At 49.5% G+C, this 20,697-nt stretch overlaps 1 protein-coding gene across 3 annotated transcripts in view; it reads right to left on the bottom strand.

Annotated features, from left to right (window-relative positions):
* PGAP2 (post-GPI attachment to proteins 2) overlaps positions 1-14,617 on the bottom strand; it is an 18,230-nt gene extending 3,613 nt beyond the window's left edge. For 2 of the 3 annotated variants that reach the window (XM_011993715.1, XM_011993716.1), the window contains exons 1-2: positions 14,508-14,617; positions 11,723-11,897 (exon numbers count right to left, since the gene is read on the bottom strand). In XM_011993715.1, coding sequence (XP_011849105.1) covers positions 11,723-11,887 — 165 coding nt within the window. In that variant the 5' untranslated portion in view covers positions 11,888-11,897; positions 14,508-14,617. Of the gene's footprint in view, positions 1-5,522; positions 5,706-11,722; positions 11,898-14,507 lie in introns of all 3 variants that reach the window. The other variant, XM_011993714.1, reaches the window with a different exon arrangement.
* Positions 14,618-20,697: the final 6,080 nt, after the last annotated feature.

Raw genomic sequence — 20,697 nt, 5'->3', positions numbered from 1 at the left:
GAAAGAAAAGAAAGAAAGAAAGAGAGAGAAAGAAAGAAAGAAGAAAGAAAGAAAAAAGAAAATGGGTGCTCCTAACCTGGGGTAGTCTAAGGAAATGACCATGTTCTCGTGCATCTCCACCATCCATCTTTCTCAATGCCTGGAACTCCTATTGAAGCCTCAGTCCTTAAAGCTGAGGAAAAAGGAGGAGATAATACACAGCTGCAGGGACTGGCGTCTTCCTTGTTTGAGAGGTGAAAGGATGGAGGATGACTGAACAATGGTTTAGACAGGGACAGGAAAGCCAAAGATGGGAAGAGGCTTTCTTAGACTTCAGGGCCTAAAGCAGTGCTTCACAAACTTTAATTACCCATACACCTCACTGGAGGAATTGTTTGAAATTGCAGAAGGCTTGGAACCTGAGGATCTGCATTTTTAAATTTTTTCACTTTGTTTTCTCCCTTTTTGAGTCAGGGTCTCATTCTGTCACCCAGGCTGGAGTGCAGTAGCATGATCATGACTCACTGCAGCCTTGACCTCCTGGGCTCAGGAGATCCTCTCACTTCAGCCTCCTGAGTAGCAGGCTAATTTTTGTAGAGACAGGGTTTCGTCATGTGTCCCATGATGGTCTCAAACTCCTGGGTTTAAGCTATCCATCTGCCTTGGCCTCCCAAAGTGCTGGGACTACAGGCATGAGCCACCTCACCTGGCCAGAATCTGTTTTTTGTTTTGTTTTGTTTTGAGATGGAGTCTCGCACTGTCACCCAGGCTGCAGTGCAGTGGCGTGATCTCAGCTCACTGCAACCTCCGCCTCCAGGGTTTACGCCATTCTCCTGCCTCAGCCTCCGGAGTAGCTGGGACTACAGGCGCCTGCCACCATGCCCGGCTAATTTTTTGTATTTTTAGTAGAGATGAGGTTTCACCGTGTTAGCCAGGATGGTCTCGATCTCCTGACCTCGTGATCTGCCCTCCTCAGCCTCCCTAAGTGCTGGGATTACAGGCGTGAGCCACCGTACCCAGCCGTTTTGTTTTTGTTTTTGTTTTGGACACAGGGTCTCACTTCGGTTGCCCAGGCTGGAGTGCCATAGCATGATCTCAGCTCACTATAGCCTCTACTTCCTGGGCTCAGGTAATTCTCCCACCTTAGCCTCCCAAGTAGCCACCACCATGCCTGGCTAATTTTTTGAGTTTTTTTGTTTTGTTTTGTTTTGTTTTGTTTTTTAGTAGCAACAGGGTTTTGCCATGTTGCCCAGGCTGGTCTAGAACTCCTGGACTCAAACAATCCACGGCTCTCGGCCTCTCAAAGTGTTGGGATTACAGGCATGAGCCAACACGCCAGGCCAGAATATGCTTTTTTTTTTTTTGAGATGGAGTCTCGCTCTGTTGCTCAGGTTGGAGTGTAGTGGCACGATCTTGGCTCACTGCAACCTCTGCCTCCTGCGGTTAAGCAATTATCCTGCCTCAGCCTCCTGAGTAGCTGGGATTACAGGCAGCTGCTGCCACGCCCAGGTAATGTTGTGTTTTTAGTAGAGATGGGGTTTCACCATGTTGGGCAGGCTGGTCTCGAACTCCTGACCGGTGATCCGCCTGCCTCGGCCTCCCAAAGTGCTGGGATTACAGGCGTGAGCTACCATGCCCAGCAAGAATATGCATTTTTAAAAGATTCCCAAACTGTGGAAATGTCTAGTCCATTGCCCACACTTTCTGTGCACTTTTGCAGACCTCCAAAGAGGGCCAGCACAGTGCCAGAGCCCAGTAACACAGCAAGGGAATGAACTTGCTCTAACTATGGAGGGACAGTCTTTGGAAGTGGAGTTCTGAAGGACCATCATTCCTTTCTTTCAACGAGATGCTAGACTGCTGAGAAGGTGAGCAATGCTGCAGGCAGCTCACAGGGCAACCCACAGGTAGGCCTGGGGCAAGACTAGACAGGGGGCTTCACAGCCTCCACAAAAAAGGAGATGGATTCCCCTCTGCACTGTCAGAGGAAGCTAAATGCAGAGCTCTGGGAGAGAAGATGCTGGCCTCAAAGCCATAGCTTAAGATATCATAGCTTGAGACCAGGCTCAGACATGCACTCTGAGTAATGTGAGGGGGCAGCGTAGAGGCTCAGGAACTGCACAAAGCTGAGTCTGCACCCCAGCTCTGCCTTTATTAGCTGGGTGACCTTGAGCAAGTCACTTCACCTCTCTGAGCTCCAATTTCCTCATTGGTAAAATGGATATAACACCACCTACCTTGCAGGGTGTTTATGAATTCTCTTTATTTATTTATTTTTTTGAGACAGGGTCTCGCTCTGTTGCCCAGGCTGGAGTACACTGGCGTAATCTCGGCTCATTGCAACCTCCACCTCCCAGGTTCAAGCGATTCTCGTGCCTCAGCCTGCCAAGTAGCTAGGACTAGAGGTGCCACCACTCCCAGCTAACTTTTTTTTTTTGACATGGAGTTTCACTCTTGTTGCCCAGGCTGGAGTGCAGTGGTGTGGCCTCAACTCACTGCAAACTCCACCTCCCAGGTTCAAGCAATTCTCCTGCCTCAGCCTCCTGAGTAGCTGGGATTACAGGCACCCGGCCTCTAATTTTTGTATTTTTAGTAGAGATGGGGTTTCACCATGTTGGCTAGGCTGGTCTTGATCTCCTGACTAAGTGATTCGCCTGCCAAGGTGCTGGGATTACAGGTGTGAGCCAACATGCCCAGCCATATGAATTATAAATATAACATGTATAAAACATCCGCAGTATCTGGCATGCAGTAAGTACAATAAGTGATGGTTTTCAGAAGACAAAATTTCCTGTAAAGAATGCAAAAACGCTGTGACCTACATGGCCACAGAGCATGGGAAGGTCTGCTTATGGGTGAGAGGCAGGAACCTCCAAGTTTCCTTACTAGATTTTTCTGTGTTGAGTTACTCTGAGTTGGGTTAGTCAGAGTGTTGCCTCTGCTTCCTGGAATATTAATTCTGAAAACTACTCCCCAATCTCAACTATAAGGAAAACAGGACCACCATTTAAAGCTTGACTGGGAGAGCCTAAAGGATTCAAGGGCCCTGAACCCTGACCACTGTTGGGAATGGGTATTGGGGAGAAACAATACAGGGTTTGGGGAAGGCCTCAGAAGGAAATGAGAGTTAGGGCATTGTGGCTGCTGGTCCTGTCTTAATGAGCTTCTCTCAGATTAGGGATGGGGGTGGGATTCTAAGAGCCAGGACTGTCTCTTCCATCACATACACACACACGCACACATACACACAGACACATACATATAATCAGGTACATGTACTCCTACCCCCAGCCCCATTCCCAGCACACAAGTTCCCCACTCACCGACTGCACCAGCAACAAGCAACATCAGGAGCTATGAAAAACCAGGTACACAGCTCACCCCAAACTTCCCCATGTGCCCAGAGCTAAGAGTACTGAGAGACAGGAGGATAAGCCCTTTCTGATAGGACAGTAGATCAGAAACTCATATGGTATAAAGACAGGGTTCCCCAAAATCCCCTTTCACAGCACCTCACATTTCACCATGAGATTCATTCCTTTGGCCTCAGGTAAAAGTCCCCCCACATTATAGATGCCTTCTCTAGCTACCCTACTGTCCCCCGCCCCATGCCAACTGCACAAAAACTCCAATTGCTGTCAGTCCCACTTTCTACACCTCTCTGGACTCCATCCCTCCTCTCTATCCTCACAGTATGCATCTTAGCTCTGGTTCCCCCAGTAGCATGAGCTACTGCACTAGCCTCCTTATACCCTAGTCTTGCCCCTGCCCTTAAAGCTGTTCTCCACTCAGAAGCTAGAATGGTCTTCTAAAGCACAAACTTCCAGCCTACATAACATGGCAAAACCGCATCTCTACAAAAAATATAAAAATTAGCCAGGCATGGTGGCATGCACCTGTAGTCCCAGCTACCCAAGGCTGAGGCTGAGGTGAGGAATCACCTGAGCCCAGGAGGTCAAGGCTGCAATAAGTCAAGATCAGGTCACTATAATCCAGCCTGGGAGACAGAGTGAGATCCTGTCTCTAAATAATTAAATACATAAAGCACAAATCTGATCATGTCCCTTTTCTGCCTAAAATCCTTCCAAAGCTCTTGATAAAAATTGCCCTCTGGATAATATCAAAAGTTGTCAGCCTGGCATTCACAAAAAGCCTTCTTTACCACAGAGCAACAATGTCCCCTCCTCCAAGAAGAAAGTGATCCCCAGTTTCGAAGCTGGGTGAAGTGCCTCCTCTGAGCCCCACAGTCACTGTACTCTTTTTTATCATAATAGGAACCCCAGGTCACTGTGTTGTGACAGTCTGTGTCTAAGGACTGACTCTCGTAACAGTGAGATGTTAAGGGCAAGTCCATATCTAATTCCATGCCCCTAGCACAGAACCTTTATCCCTGGGTCCCCAGGAAAGACCTAGTGGACTGATTCTGGGAGACAGAAGTCCATCCAGGTTTCTGGCTGGCAGATCCTGTGTGGACACAGGTTGTGGGGCCCGGGGCTGCCAGTCGGAAAAACAAAGCTTGAGGATCCAGATCAGAGCTGAGGATGGATCCTCCAAGGTCAGTCCCTGAGTCTGGGCCAAAGCCACTTGTTACATCTCCCATCCTCTGGTCTCACTTTACCTCCTCAGTCCTGGCTTCCTTTCCAATCTGTCTCCTTCCTCTCATGATCTCTCCTGCCCACTCCAAACCCTTCCCTTCCCCCATCACCTCCCTCTAACCCCCCACTCCCTTGCACTATTATTGTTTTTTGTTTTTTTGGCACAATCTCGGCTCACTGCAACCTCCGCCTCCAGGGTTCAAGCAATTCTCTTGCCTCAAGCCTCCTGAGTAGCTGGGATTACAGGCACACATCACCATGCCCAGCTAATTTTTTTGTATTTTTTTAGTAGAGACAGGGTTTCACCATGTTGGCCACACTGGTCTCAAACTCCTGACCTCAGGTGATCCTCCTGCCTTGGCCTCCCAAAGTGCTGGGATTATAGGCATGAGCCACGGTGTAGAGCCTGCTGGTTTTTTTTGTTTTGTTTTGTTTTTGAGACAGGGTTTTACTGCTGTCACCCAGGCTGGACTATAATGGCGTGATCTCAGCTCACTGAAACATCCACTTCCCAGCCTCAAGCAATTCTCCTGCCTTAGCCTCCCAAGTAGCTGGGACTACAGGGGCATGCCAGGGCACCCAGCTAATTTTTTTGCATTTTTTTATACAGATGGGGTTTCACCATGTTGCCCAGGCTGGTCTCGAACTGAACTCAAGCGATCCACTGGCTTCGCCCTCCCAAGGTGCTGAGATTACAGGTGTGAGCCACTGCGCCCGGCATCTCCCTTGTATTTCTATCATCATCTTCCAACTCAGGGAGGACTGTGATTCTATTCTGTCTGAGTCTCCCCCCATGAATTCTCTCTGACTCTGACTTACCTACCCTTCCCCATCCCCTTGTCCTTTTCCCTCTCTCTGACCCTCCACTTGCTCTCCACTATCTAATTCTACCCTAACTGCCACCTCCTGACCTGGTCCTGACCCAGGGGCTGGGGAGCTGGCACTCACCCCACAGTCAGTGGCCACTGTGTACTCAAAGTGGAACACCAGGGACCAGATGATGCAGAAGAAGAAGCCGAACACAGGAAAAGTGATGACCCACCAGACCATGGCCGTGAAGCGAAGCCGGAACAAGGTCCCATCGGGGTCCAAAGGCTGGGAGGCCGCAGAGAACATCCTGTAGGGCGAGGCCTAAGCAGCACGAGGGATACAACTTGGGGCCTGGTGGGATACCTGGGCCTAGGAAAGTGGGGCCTTTTCCAGAGATGGCTCCTTAGAGTATAAGGAAAAGCCAGAGCAGAAAGGGTAGAAAAGGCCTAAGGGAAAAAGGAAGACAGTGCAGAGGAGAAGAAACAGAGGGAGATGGGACAGGAGCAGCAGAGACAGGCAGGGTCAGAGCTTAGGAATCCCCTTGGCACACTGATACTCTAGGTCCACCTCTTGAAGAGCCTACAGAAGAGAGGCTCCCGGTGGCTTGGACAGGGAGCTCTGGTGGCCCACTTCACTCTCACAACCCTCATAGCCACTCAGGAGAAGGGTCAGAGGTAGAAAGGTTATTATTCTCATTCCACAGAAGGGGAGACTGAGGCCCAGAACTATGCCAGGATCAAACACCAGGACTAAGGCCTCTTGCCACCTGACAGCTTCAGGTTCTAAGTCAAGACTTCTTTCAGGCCAGCTAACAAAGGGCCGTTGGCTCAGAAAGGCCAAAGCCCTCCTACTGACCCTGTCTGACCACATTCCTGCTCCTTGCCCAAGTTCAACTAGGAACAGAGGGAGTGCCCCAGAACCTATTTCAATGGGGACACAGGCTGCCAGCCATCCCACCCCCAGGCTCTGAATGATCCAAGCCTCAGGCCAGTGGTACCCTGAACCTAAAATACCAGGTCCCTGTGGAGGCCCAGACCTACATCTCCTCCCTATCTGAGGAGACACAATGTCACCCAATCCAAGATTTGGGGGAATCTGAGGGTCATGGAAACCTTCTCTGCTGAGCTTCAGCCTGAAGTCCTGGGCCAGACCCAGGAGGCCTCTGTCCAGATCAGACCCAGACCCAGGGAACTGAGCTTCTTCCAATCCCTTCCCCCTCCTGGCAGACAACTCCCCCTCACAACCCCACTGCCCAACCACTTTGACCCCTCAAGCTGGGCTTCCCTCTGGATCAAGCTGGGGCAGACGGAGATGGCTTAATATTAAAAGGCCTAGGACCCTATCTCCCCTTGGGACTCATACTTCCCTCCACTAAGGAGACCCAGGAATGGGGTCGGGGTGGGGGCCTCACGAAGCAACACTCACACTCGGTGCTGAAGAATCTGGGTCTTGGGTTGAAGGTTGTAGCCAGACTGGGACTATTCTAAGACTGGAGGGTCCCACCCCCTGCTCCTCAGGGCCTGCCCTCCTGCCCACAGTACTCAATTCTCCACGCCTGCCCAGGCACACATCCTTCCCAGGATCAACAAGCATATGTCATAAATCCTAGAACACTGTGCAAAGGTAAGATGTGATAGTGGCTGAGGTCAGCTGGCAGTAGCTTCTTTGCCAGTGATGGGGGCAGGGACCTTTCCGAGAGTTGTGTCCAGGGACGCAGGCAGGTTTCCAATAAGGTAAAGAGAGAAAGCAAAGAGGGATCTGGCCCTTTTCTGTTAGAGCAGGACTGAGAAGGCTTGTTGGGCCTCACTGGAGAAATGGCTAAATCCTATGATGATAGAAGCAGGATACAAAAGAGATCTCGACAAGCCTAAATATGAGATAGAAATGTTCAGCCTGCACCTGTGCAGAAACAGCTAATGGCAGCTCAGACTGCATCAACAGAGGTCTAACAGAAAGGAATAAGAATGAATAGTCCTGAGGCCGGGCGCGGTGGCTCAAGCCTGTAATCCCGGCACTTTGGGAGGCCGAGACGGGCGGATCACAAGGTCAGGAGATCGAGACCATCCTGGCTAACCCGGTGAAACCCCGTCTCTACTAAAAAATACAAAAAAACTAGCCGGGCGAGGTGGCGGGTGCCTGTAGTCTCAACTACTCGGGAGGCTGAGGCAGGAGAATGGCGTAAACCTGGGAGGCGGAGCTTGCAGTGAGCTGAGATCCGGCCACTGCACTCCAGCCTGGGTGACAGAGCAAGACTCCGTCTCAAAAAAAAAAAAAAAAGAATTAATAGTCCTGCTTTTGCCTGTACTGCCCAGGCCACCTAGAGTCCTACACCCAAATCAAGGCCCGGTAGAGAATAGTGACAAACTGAGTCAAGCTCAAGGGTACATTCAGGATAGGGAAGAGCCTAGAAACCATGTCCTGGGAAGGTTGCCTGAAGGAACTGGATTGCCTGAGCTCAGGAGTTCAAGACCAGCCTGGGTAACACAGTGAAACCCCGTCTCTACTAAAATACAAAAAGTTAGCCAGGCATGATGGCATGCACCTGTAATCCCAGCTACTCGGGAGCCTGAAACAGGAGAATCTCTTGAACCTGAGAGAAGGTTGCAGTGAGCCGAGATCATGCCATTGCACTCCAGCCTGGGTGACAGAGCAAGACTCTGTCTGGAGGAAAAAAAAAAAAAAGAAGATAGACTCGAGGCCCCTCATTACTGTCTTCTTGTCTCTGCAGGGCTGACCTAAAGCCATGAGGAGAGAATAGTTCTACAGCTATCAAAGAAGAGCCAGGGCCAAGGCAGAGACTCATGGGAAAGTAGGTACATACTCACTATAAGTAAAAGCCTCAGCCTGGCCAAGATAGTGAAACCCCGTCTTTACTAAAAATACAAAAAATGAGCCGGGTGTGGTGCTGCATACCTGTAATCTCAGCTACTCTGGAGGCTGAGGCATAAGAATGGTTTGAACCCAGGAGGCAGAGGTTGCAGTGAGCTGAGATCGTGCCACTGCACTCCAGCCTGGGCAACAGAGCAAGACCCTGCCTCAAAAAAAAAAAAAAAAGAAAGAAAGAAAGAAAGAAAAAGCTTGGGCTAGGCACAGTGGCTCAAGCCTGTAATCCTAGCACTCTGGAAGGCTGAGGCAGGAGGATCACTTGAGCTCTGGAGTTCAAGACCAGCCTGGGCAACATAGTGAGACCCTATCTCTCTTTAAAAAAAGAAAGAAAGAAAAGAAAAGAAAAGAAAAAAAAAAAAAGAGGCTGAGCACGGTGGCTCGCGCCTTTAATCCTAGCACTTTGGGAGGCCAAGGCAGGTGGATCACCTGAGGTCAGGAGTTTGAGACCAGCCTGGCCAACATGGTGAAACCCCATCAATACCAAAAATACAAAAATAGCCAGGTGTGGTGGCGGGTGCCTGTAATCCCAGCTACTCGGGAGGCTGAGACAGGAGAATCACTTGAACCCAAGAGGTGGAGGCTGCAGTGAGCCGAAATCATGCCACTGCACTCAAGCCTGGGCAACAGAGTGAGACTCTGTCTCAGTAAAAAAAAAAAAGAAAAGAAAAAGGCTAATTACTAGTTATTAAGCTTCCTTAGAACAGGCTACCTGGGGAGGAAGGAAGCTCCCCATCACTGGGGATCTGTGAGCAGAGGCAAAGTAATCAATTATAGATATGATGGACTGGCTTGCTTCTTTTATTCCTAGGGCTGGCCATTTCTGAGATACTCTGAGTAGGAAATGCAGAGCAAATATAAAAATTCCAAGGTGGAACCAACACCCTAGTCTCAGGGAGTGGGGACAACATACCCTCAGGGTCACAGACCTAGTACTGCTCCAGAGGGACCAAGTACTCCAGCAACTATCTATGTCTTAATTCCCTAACTGGTATACCAAGAGCAGGTAATAGGCATGCAAGGTATGTAGTAACCTAGCTAATAAACCAAGGCTATTGATGCCATTAGCCCTTGGAGTCAGCCACAAGGGGCAGAGCAAATAGCCTAGACTGTTTAACTCCATATGCCATACAAATACTATAATTTTGCTTGGACTATGATTGACTTATACCATGCCTTCCTTTCCCCAGGGCACTGGGCTAGAGAGTCCTAATAATTTATTCAACCAACACTTTCTGGCCAGGCACAGTGGCTCATGCCTATAATCTCAGTGCTTTGGGAGGATTGCTTGAGGTCAGGAGTTCAAGACCAGCCTGGGCAACAGTGTGAGACCCCATCTCCACACACATACACAAAAATTAGCTGAGCATGGTTGTGCATACCTATTGTCCTAGCTACTCAGGAGGCTGAGGCAGGAGGATTACTTGTTCCCTGGTGGTTGAGGCTGCAGTGAGCTATGATCATGCCACTGCACTCCAGCCTAGGCAACATGGCGAGACCCCATCTCCACAATTTTTTTTTTTTTTAATTAAGCTGGGTGTGGTGGCTCACACCTGTAGTCCTAGCTACTCAGGAGGCTGAGGTTAGGAAGACTGCTTGATCCCAGGAGTTTGAGGCTGCAGTGAGCTATGATATGCCACTGCACTCTGGCCTGGGCGACAGAATGAGACCCTGCCTCTAAAACAAACCAAAAAAAACCCCAAATACTTTCTCACTCAAATGCAGTGCCCACCCTCAAGGAGATTCCCATCTGGTGGGGAAGACAGATACAAATATTATGTGATAGATAACACAGGGAACTGTGGGCACCCAGAGGAGACAGTGATTAAGTTAGCCACAAGTAGGATAGGGAAGACATTTTAGAGCTAGCTGGGCAGGGTTTTGCAGGATGATCAGGAGTGGCTAGCGTAACAGGAACATCTGATGCATTATCTGAGATAAGCACTAGGTCAGGAAAGGGTAATCCTTCCCTTCAGATTACCTGTTCGCCCTTTTCTTTCAGTTCTTTCTAATAGCTCCCAGCCCCAGGTCTCATCAGATTGGGTGTCCATACCTCAACACCCATGTCTACCCACTGACAAATCAGGAGGAGCAGAAACTCCAGTCACATAAAGAAAAGAAGTGAGGCTCCACCCCATACTCGCAGCTAGACCACACTGCTAATCCTAGTCATTTCTCTGAAGCAGATGCTCTTTACATGAAGGGGAGATCCAGCTGGCTGGGGCCTTCAGAACTCTGAGGGACCCCAAAGATGCATATGCAGAACCTGCCTCTTCTCCATCTACAGCCCCTAGGCTAAGTTCATTTCCTGCCCTGCCTTCCAACCTGACAGTCTCTTCCGCCTCCTCCTTCGTCTGCTCCTCACACTTCATCATCCTCCCTAAACTACCTTCCCATCCTTCTTTACCTAGAGCTCTACACTAGACCTGGGAAGGAGCAGGACAGGAATTATCAACCCTATTTTATTTTTTGGAGATGGGAGTCTCACTGTCACCAGGCTGAAGTACAGTCAGACAACCATAGCTCGCTGCAGCCTCAGACTTCTAGGCTCAAGCAATCCTCCCACCTCAGGCTCCCAAGGAGCTAGGACTACAGGTGCACACCCCCATGCCCAGCTAATCCATTATATTTCAGACATGAGGAAACTGAGGCTGGGTCTCTGTCTCAGGTAATAAAGAGTCAGTAAATGAATTACAAGTATAACAGAGTTTGACACATGTCCCACCCCATTTACTTTGATATCCTAGAGAAAGTAGTCTTACATCTTTCTTCCTGGCCCCGCGCCCCATATCCCTGTCCAGAGGGTACACAGACATCTATGGAACCTTAGAGGCCATGGGACTCACCCCAAGACACATACACTATTACATAATCAGATCTCCATACAGACAGGCACAGATATAGTCTCTCTCACATACAACCCACTCAAACAGTCATGACCCTCACAATCACACACACGTATACTGAATTACATTCCTACAGACAGGCAGAAGCCCATAGTGGTACATTAAGAGGCCCAAAATACTCGCTAGCCCAATCCTGTTCTCTCTCCACTTCTCAGAAAACCCTGGGGTTCCAGAATCTGCTCTTCTATGAAGTAAGGATTTGATTCTAGGTCTGCCCTCTGGACAGGGATATGGGGCGTGGGGCAGGAAGAAAGATGTGAGACTACTTTCTCTAGGATATCAAAGTAAATGGGGTGGGACATGTGTCAAACTCTGTCATAATTCATTTACTGACTCTATATTACACTTCAGTGACTCCAGCCTCCAGAACCTCACAGAAGGCGGAGGGAGACTAACCCTTGAGATTTCAATTTGCAGGCAGCCCCCCAGCAGCCCCATATGTTTGATAGGCCCCAATGGAGAGCTGGCTAATCTTGTTAAAAGATATTCAAGATCTAAAGAAGATCCAGATCGGCCTGAATATGAGGTATCAGTGTCCCCATGCCCTACCCCACAGTGTGTGGCCGTTGTCTCCTTGAAGTGGAAGAGCAGGGACCAGAGGATGCAGAAGAGGAAGGCGACAAGTGGACAGCAGACTGTGACCAGGGCCACCACGGTGAAGCGGAGCCGTACCAAGGTCCCATCCCGATCCAGTGGCAGTGGGACCTGGTACATCTTGTCAGACCTGGGGATGGAGTGGCATGCTGTCAGGGCCCCAGGCAGCAAGGCTGGGACTCAGTGATGAAGTCAGCCCTTGTGCTCAGTCCTAAAATTAGCTGTGTGCCATGGGGTGGGGAGTATGAGGAGGAAGTTGCCTAAACTTGGATAGCTCCTGCCCTGGATGAGGAAGACTGACTCAGAATTGAAAGACAACATTCCACCTCAATTTCAGCGGGAAGACAATGAACCAAATCTGTGCTAGGATAAAGCTTGAATGGATTGGGAGAGCTTCTCCTCACTCCTCTCTGCCTAGCTTGACAGGCCTAGGACTAGAGAAGTTGCTTTAAGTATCTCTACTTATTTCAAGAACCAACCCTAAAACCTACCAGTGGATGGAATGGCCCATCTCCTCCCCCAGGTCTTTGAGCCTCAGGCCCAGCCTCCAGGCTTCAAGGCCTGTCATCAGCTCTCATTGCTTCCCCACTGGCCCAGGGCCCTCCCACACCTTCAGTCCCTTCCCAGGCTCTGTGTGCTCTGTGTGCCTGCACCGCAGTCCACAGCGGCAGGGATTCCATGGAAGCTGACAGAACCCCGAGCCCTCTGCTTGTCCCAACCTGCTCTCTCACGTGCCCGGAGAATGAAAGGCTTTGCAGAATCAGGTCTGGTGCTAGACTGGGCTTGCTGTTTGCTGGAGAGAGCTGCTTGGTCAGCTTCTGGAGGCTCCCCAGTGCCCAGGGGGCTGTCCACACCACCCTCCTGTGAACAGATGAGGGTTCCTAGGGACTGTGATTTCCCCCTTAGATAAGGGTAGCTAAGGTCAGGAACTATAACAAATAAGTGTATACCAACAATCCTAGCTCAGCTCCCCACAGTGTACAGAAGGGAAAGTTAGGGCAGGAATCTTCTCAGGATCACATAACAAAGAGATACATGTGGGACCCACAAAAAGTTACACACTGCAACTCTGGCCTTCCTTGACCCCTTCCTCTCTGGGTCTGAGCTTGAGACAGAAAGGTCAGGTTAGGACTGGAGTGAGAGAGGCAGAAGAGGCGCCTGTTCACAGGAGGAAAAAAAGGAAAAACCAAATTCTACATAGATGAGGCAGTTAGCCCTATTCCCATTGTAAAGACAGAGAAACCAAGACACTCAGAGAGAGAGAAAGGTTCTTCCTCAAAGCCCTATGCTGAGTTGGAGAGAAAGCCATCCCTGGAATGCTGGCTGCTTGTTGCCAAGCTAGGGCTGGCTCCAGACACATAAAGAATACACCCTTCTGGGCTCAAAGGCCTTGTCAAATCAAGTCCCAACTCTTCCTGGCCCCACCCACAAGACTCTCCCTTTAGTCCCACCCTCAAAAAGAACCTTGATCTCAGTTAGGTTGGCATCCTGGCATTCCAGAACGAGCCAGGTGGCTACGCCTCCACATTCTCACCCATTTTCCCCCAGCTGCCAGGCCTGATCAGGCAGCCTGCTCCAATTGCTCAAGTTCCTCTCTCCCTTTTAGGAGCATCAGGGATCTCCCCAGGGAGCTGGAAGTGGCTCTGGTGACCCTCCCAGGAAAAAAAAAAACATTCCCTGGATCATCCCTAAATGGACTCTGAGTCCCTTAAGGCCCTAGATGGGGAACATCTTGCTCACTCAGCCCAAAACTAGACTCTGAAGTTGCAGTAGCACTAGTCTTCCCTCCCAACATCCGTCCCTGAAGCTTGCAGCTCTAGATCTCTGAGGAACCACTAGGATTCCCAAATTGAAAACTAGATCTTCAGGGAATGAAGAGGCACTGCCCAAATCAGGAGTTGAGGAGGAGGTTCAAGGGACAGTCCATTCCAATTCTTGGAGGTATGCCTGGCCTCCCATTTAGCTGTGTGACCTTTGGCAAGCCACTTAACCACTCTAGATCTGTTTCCACAGTTCGGCAACATGGGAATCACAGGGTTTAGATTACCTCTAAGGTCCTTCCAACTTGGTCATTCTACTCCACACCTCACGGTGGAGCTGAAGGGCAATTGTTCAGTCTGCAGACAGCTCTACATTCCTCACAGGTACTACTTAGCTGAAAATCGCTTTCTTTGGAGCTACCTCAGCTCCAAAGTCCCTAGAGATGTTCTCAGCCTGGAGTCTGAACCCACATTTACTGAGTGCCTACGGAATACTAGGCTCCCTGCTCTGTACTTGATACACATTGTCTCTTTTAATCCTCACCATAATTCTATGAGGTAGGTGCTACAGCCTGTATATTTCCATTTTACAGATGAGGAAACTGAGGCTCAGGGAGGTTCAAAACACTCAAGGCCAAGGCTAATAAATGGCAGCGCTGCCATTCAAAACTAGTCTATGGGGTTCCAACCCTGGGGCCCCATCCTCCCCACCTAGGGCTCCTGACCAGGAGGCCCCATGGAATAAAGAAGGGAAAGCTCAACCCCTGCACACCCGGCCCCATGCTGGGGAGGGAGAAGAAGGGGGCCAGCTCGGCAAGTCCAGACAGCAGCAGTTCCTGGGAAACAGAGTGTGTGCGATAGCAGGGCAGGCACCAGGACTCCCAGAGCGTGGGGCCCGGCCCTGCAGAGGCCGGACCGCGCGGCCAAGCTCCCCTGAGTGGGGCTGCCCGGCAGCCCAGCACACCCATGCGCATACTCACCCACGCGGTGGTGGCCAGATTGCCGGCGGAACCCTGGGGCCCAGGCGGCCCGGGGTCGGGGGCTGACTCTGCGGGCTGGTCAGAGCGCGAACGGCGGGGGCGGGGCCGGCGCTCTCGGGGCGGAACTTAGAGAGGAAACTGCGCCCAGATCCTCCGGTGGCTCCTCCCCGCTTCTGGAGACCCCGACCCGTGGCTCTGCCCCTCAATCTGGTGTATCCTCAAACTATGCTTTACAGCCCGGGACTGCCCCCACTAATTTCGGCTGCGTGCGGGCAGCCGTAAGAGCTCTGGATACCTGAGTTTAGCATGTTAGATAAGCCACCTTGTCGCCTTACCTCTCAGCTGCGTTCCATCACCTGTTGAAAGAACACAAAATTAATTCAACAGGGGCCAGATTTCTTTCTCATCCGCCCGTCTCTCCTGCCCCGCACCTCCATTCTAACCGAATAATCCAGCCTCGCCCTTCTGAAACATTAAGCCAGTTTCCTCCCAGCCTTAGCGCCCCTCCCCCAAACTTTGCTCGCCAGGATGGTTGGGGACATTTCAGCAATGGTCATAGCACCTTTGCAGGCAATGAGAGCCGGTAAGGCACATCCCAGAAAGTCTGGCCTAGTGCTGTTCCCCTCTTTGTTCAGGAGAGGGCGCCCTGTCCTGTGTACAGCGCAGAAAGAGGATCTCCGGCCACCAGCCTTAGGTCTCTCCACAATGAGAGGACTGATCCCCAAAAACCAACTGCCAGAGTTCCCTCCCTACCCTGACCATGACTGACCCATAAAAGAACTTGAGGGGGACCCCTGGCTCCCTTTGCAAAGACCATCTACCCCAACGGGAAAGGAGGGTGAAGAGACCAAGCATCTCTCCTGCAAGGGCACGGGGGTAGTCAGAGCATCTGCAGCGAGTGGAGGACCTCTAAGCTAGTCACAGCTAACATCGCACTTTTCCACTTAAATCTTTAGCAATAACACATTCTGAGCACGCAGTATGTCCCAGGCACTCTTACTTTTTATGTTATCTCATTTATTTAATCCTCATAAAACCCCTGTGAGGGCCGGGTGGCTCACGCCTGTAATCCCAGCACTTTAGGAGGCCGAGGCGGGTGGATCACCTAGGGTCAGGGGTTTGACACCAGCCTGGCCAACATGGCGAAACCCCGTCTCTACTGAAAATACAAAAATTAGCCGGGCGCGGTGGCGGGCGCCTGTAATCCCAGCTACTTGGGAGGGTGAGGCAGGAGAATCGCTTGAACCTGAACCCGGGAGGCGGAGGTTGCAGGGAGCCGAGATCGCGCCACTGCACTCAAGCCTGGGCGACAAGAGCGAAACTCCGTCTAAAAAAAAAACAACAACAACACTAAAAAACAAACCTGTGAAAATAGATACGATCTCGGCTCACCGCATCCTCCGCCTCCAGGGTTCAAGCGATTCTCCTGCCTCAGCCTCCCGAGTAGCTGGGATTACAGGCACCTGCTACCGCGCCCGGCTAATTTTTGTAGTTTTTAGTAGAGACGGGGTTTTGCCTTCTTGGCCAGGCTGGTGACCTGACCTCGTGATCTGCCCCCACTTCGGCTTCCGAGTGTTGGAATTACAGGCGTTAGCCACCGTGCCTGGTCTTGTCTTTTTCTTTTTTTTTTTTTTTTGAGACAGAGTCTCACTCTGTCACCCAGGCTGGAGTGCAGTGCCACAATCTCGGCTCACTGCAACCTCCACCTCCCAGGTTCAAGCGATTCTCCTATCTCAGCCTCCCAGGTAGCTGGGACTACAGGCGGCACCACCATGCCCAGCTAATTTTTGTACTTTTAGTAGACATGGGGTTTCACCACACTGGTCAGGCTGGTCACAAATTCCTGACCTCAGGTGATCCACCCACCTTGGCCTCCCAAAGTGCTGGGATTACAGGTGAGGGCCCCCGCCAGTGGATACTATTTAATATCCTCATTTTACCAATGGAAAACAGGGAAACCAAGTTACCTACTTACACAGCTAATAAATGCTAGAACCAGGACTCAAGTCTGGTACCTGAGATAATTCCCATAATCCACTATATGCTGTTAATGCCACTTAGCATTTGGTGGTTAATTTGCCAGAGCTCTTTTTCGTGCGTTCACTTTGGTTCATTCACCCAGCCTAGGCCCTCTCTTTGACAGGCCTCATGTGGAGCAATGCTGGAGGACCCAGAGATACCTCAGACACACTCTGAGGGGCTCTGAAGTCTGGAGAGAGTGCACACTCAGAGTGTCTTATTCTAAAAACTACTTTTCTTGATTTTGAATTCTCCCCTATCCTGTTCTTTAAGGTGCCAGGACAAATGGACTAGTAAAACTTTACAAAAAGAACCACCTCCCTCCAATTATGGCAACTAGATTCAGGTTTTCTGCCTTGGGGCTTCACGTCATCCTCTTCCTCTAGCTCCAACCAGGGGTGTCTGCTCCTGGCCATTGTTCCCTTTCTTGACACCTTGTCTGTTCTCTTGGCCCTAAGTACCATTCCCTGAGCTGGGTCCCCTTTTCCTGCCTCTAGACTACCCCCAATGCCCAAACCTTGAGGTACTCTAATTTAGATTAATTCTTTAATTTTCTGGTGATTTGGGAAATATGGGCAATTCACCATACAGCCCTGAGCCTCTGTTTCCTTGTCTTTAAAATGATTTTATTTATTTAAAACAAGCTCTCGCCGGGTACGGTGGCTCAGGCCTGTAATCCCAGCATTTTGGGAGGCCAAGGTGGGTGGATCACAAGGTCAAGAGATTGAGTCCATCCTGGCCAACATGATGAAACCCTGTCTCTATTAAAAATATAAAAATTAGCTGGACGTTTTGGTGTGTGCCTGTAGTCCCAGCTACTTGGGAGGCTGAGGCAGGAGAATCACCTGAACCCAGGAGGCAGAGGTTACAGTGAGCCGAGATCGCGCCGCTGCGACAGAGCAAGACTGTGTCTCAAAAAAAAAAAAGGTCTCACTGTCTTCACTGTCTTGTCTAGGCTGTTCTTGAACTCATAGGCTCAAGCGATCCTCCTTCCTTGGCCTCCCAAAGTGCTGGTATTACAGGCGTAAGCCACTGTGCCCAGCCTGTAAAACTGATTTAGGAATATCCACACTGGGTGTGGTGGTTTACAGCAATTTAGGAGACCAAGGCAGGAGGATCACTTGAGCCCAGGAGTTCAAGATCAGCCTAGGCAACATGGTGAATCCGTCTCTACCAAAAGATACAAAAAATTAGCCGCGTGTGGTGGCACATACTTGTACTCCCAGCTACTCAGGAAACTGAGGTGGGAGGATTGCTTGAACTCTGGAGGCAGAGGTTGCAGTCAACTGAGATCATACCACTCCACAATAGCCTGAGTGACAGAGCAAGACCCTGTCTCAAAAAAAAAAAAAGAAAAAAAAAAGGAATATCCACATCATAGGGTTGTTGTATTAAAGGTAATTTAGCAGTGTGCCAGGCATGTAGAAGGTACTCAATACATGATGGTCATTATGATTAGACATGTCAGCTACAGTCTGAACTTGTCCTGAGCTTTTTCTGTATTGTCTGACCTTGGCTGTCATGGACCATCTCTGAATCTCTTTATTTCACTGTCAATTTGAAAGACCCTGTCTACCTTGATTTACATGAGGGAAGATAAAAGAAATAAAAGGAGTTCTTGGGCCAGATGCCGTGGCTCACGCCTGTAATCCCAGCACTTTGGGAGGCTGAGGTGAGCAGATCACCTGAGGTCAGGAGTTCGAGACCAGCCTGGTCAACATGGCAAAACCACATCTCTACTAAAAATACAAAATTTAGCCAGGCCTGGTGGCAGGTGCCTGTAATCCCCGCTACTTGGGAGGCTAAGGCAGGAGAATCGCTTGAACCCAGGAGGCAGAGGTTGCAGTGAGCCAAGATTGCGCCACTGCCCTCCAGCCTGGGCGATAGAGTGAGACTCCACCTCAAAAAAATAAATAAATACAAATTAAAAATAAAAATACAAAAAGAAAAAGAAAAAATATTCGTTGGATTGATTTAATAGAACTGGGTTCTGAAGAATGGGCAGTATTTAGACAGGTAAGCAGAGATTGAGGAAGAGAAAGGAGACAAAGTAAGCATGGCTGGGGTAGGTATAGAGGCAGGGACACAGACTGCTAAAGACATCCAGCTTTACACCAAGCTCTGCCACTGCTTCCTGGGAAGCCTCAGGAAAATTAGTGTTCTTCCTGGTTTAAGGAGGAGTTATTCTTGTTCTTCTCAAAGATCTTTTTCATGACCAAGACATCCTTCCTGGATGGCTTTACACCACCCACCCCCAGCTCACTCATCTTGCTCTAGCCTCACTCTGACTCAAAAAAGAATTAAATCTTCCCCTGTTCATCTGCTTGCTTCCCTGTTCATTTAGCTTGAAATGTTTTCTCTTCCTGCCTCCATCTCAGGAAACTCTATCCTTCCTGTAAAGGTATTTATTAGCATGACACTTTGGTAAGTTAAGAATGCATGTGGTAATTTCTAGGGAGATCACTAAAATAATACTAATAGGAAAAGAGAATTTAACTTTCAAACTGGCATAGTGGGAAAAATGGGCCGGGCATAGTGGCTCATGTCTGTAATCCCAGCACTTTGGGAGGCTGAGGCAGGTGGGTCACCTGAGGTCTGGAGTTTGAGACCAGCCTGGCCAACATGATAAAACCTTATTTCTACTAAAAATGCAAAAATTAGCCAGGTGTGGTGGCACACACCTATAATCCCAGCTACTAGGAAGGCTGAGACACGAGAATCACTTGAATCTGGGAGGCGGAGGCTGCAGTGAGTCATGATCACGCCACTGTACTCCAGCCTGGGCGACAGAGTGAGACTTAAAAAAAAAAAAGATGAATATAGCAGTAAATTCATTAAATGCATTAGACTAAATGCTATGGTTAAAAGCCAAAGTATTGGCTGGACACAGTGGCTCGGGCCCGTAATCCCAACACTTTGGGAGGCCAAGGCAGCTTGAGACCAGCCTGGCCAACATGGTGAAACTCCATCTCTACTAAAAATACAAAAATTAGCCGGGTGTGGTGGCAGAAGCCTGTAATCCTAGCTACTTGGGAGGCTGAGGAATGAGAATTGCTTGAACTCGGGAGGCGGAGGTTGCAGTGAGCCGAGATTGCGCCACTGCACTCCAGTCTGGGTGACAGAGTGAGACTCCACCTCAAAAAAAAACAAAACAAAATACAAAGTATTGCTCCCATGTCATAGACAAGGAATTGGGGCAGAGAAGAGTTAAATAACTTAGGCAAGACATAAAAAGTAGCAGATCTACAACTTAAGCTTAGCTCTGACTCCAACTTTGCTGCTTCTCTGGAAGGAAGTCTCATCCTTCCACAATTCTGCATTCCTTACAGGTCTGTCTCCTCCCTAACCACCAATCCTTCACAGCTGCATACAGTGAGTTCTCAAGTCATGTGTATGAGATTGGGGCTCCTAGGACAAAGCTAGACTTTCCTTGGCCAGAATAGTGTTGAGCTGTGGACATCTTTGGGCTCATGATGTCCAGACAGGGCTTGGCTCCAAAAGGGTTTGTAAGCATGCACCAAACTCCTTGTCTTCAGAATGAAAGAAGGAAGATAATGATACCTAAAAGAGGTGTTATCAGAATTTAGACAGAGTAGGAGCGTGGGAAGGAACCCCTGGCTTCACAAAGATGTCCTTCCCCAGCCAGGAATCCTGGGAATGATGAGCCATGGGCCACTTGCCTACCAAAGCACCCAACAATGTGTCTTTAGAAATCACCAAAGTCACAGGAAATTCTTCCCTGCAGTATTCCTCATCCAGTATGTATTCCTCCAGTCTTTCCACAAGTATGCACTATTTTCCTGCACACCTATTTGTACTTTGGACTGAATGTACTCATTTGCTCACTCATTCAAGACATTTCTTTCAGAACCATTTTATAGCAAAAAAAAAAAAAAGAAAAGAAAAGAAGGAAGACATTTCTGAGTCCTCTTTCAGTATCAGAATCCATATCTTAGAATATTTAGAATGGGAACTCAACATTTTTATTTATTAATTTAGAGACAGAGTCTCCCTCTGTCACACAGGCTGAGGCTGGGAGTGTGGTGGCGCAATCTTGACTCACTGCAACCTCCACCTCCCAGGTTCAAGTGATTCTCCTGCCTCACTCTCCCTAGTAGCTGGGATTACAGGCGCGTGCTACTATGCCTGCTAATTTTTTTTTTTTTTTTTT

The sequence above is a fragment of the Mandrillus leucophaeus genome, unplaced genomic scaffold, assembly GCF_000951045.1.
Source record: "Mandrillus leucophaeus isolate KB7577 unplaced genomic scaffold, Mleu.le_1.0 Scaffold432, whole genome shotgun sequence".
Lineage (NCBI taxonomy): Eukaryota > Metazoa > Chordata > Mammalia > Primates > Cercopithecidae > Mandrillus > Mandrillus leucophaeus.
This window is presented reverse-complemented; position numbering and strand designations above follow the sequence as displayed.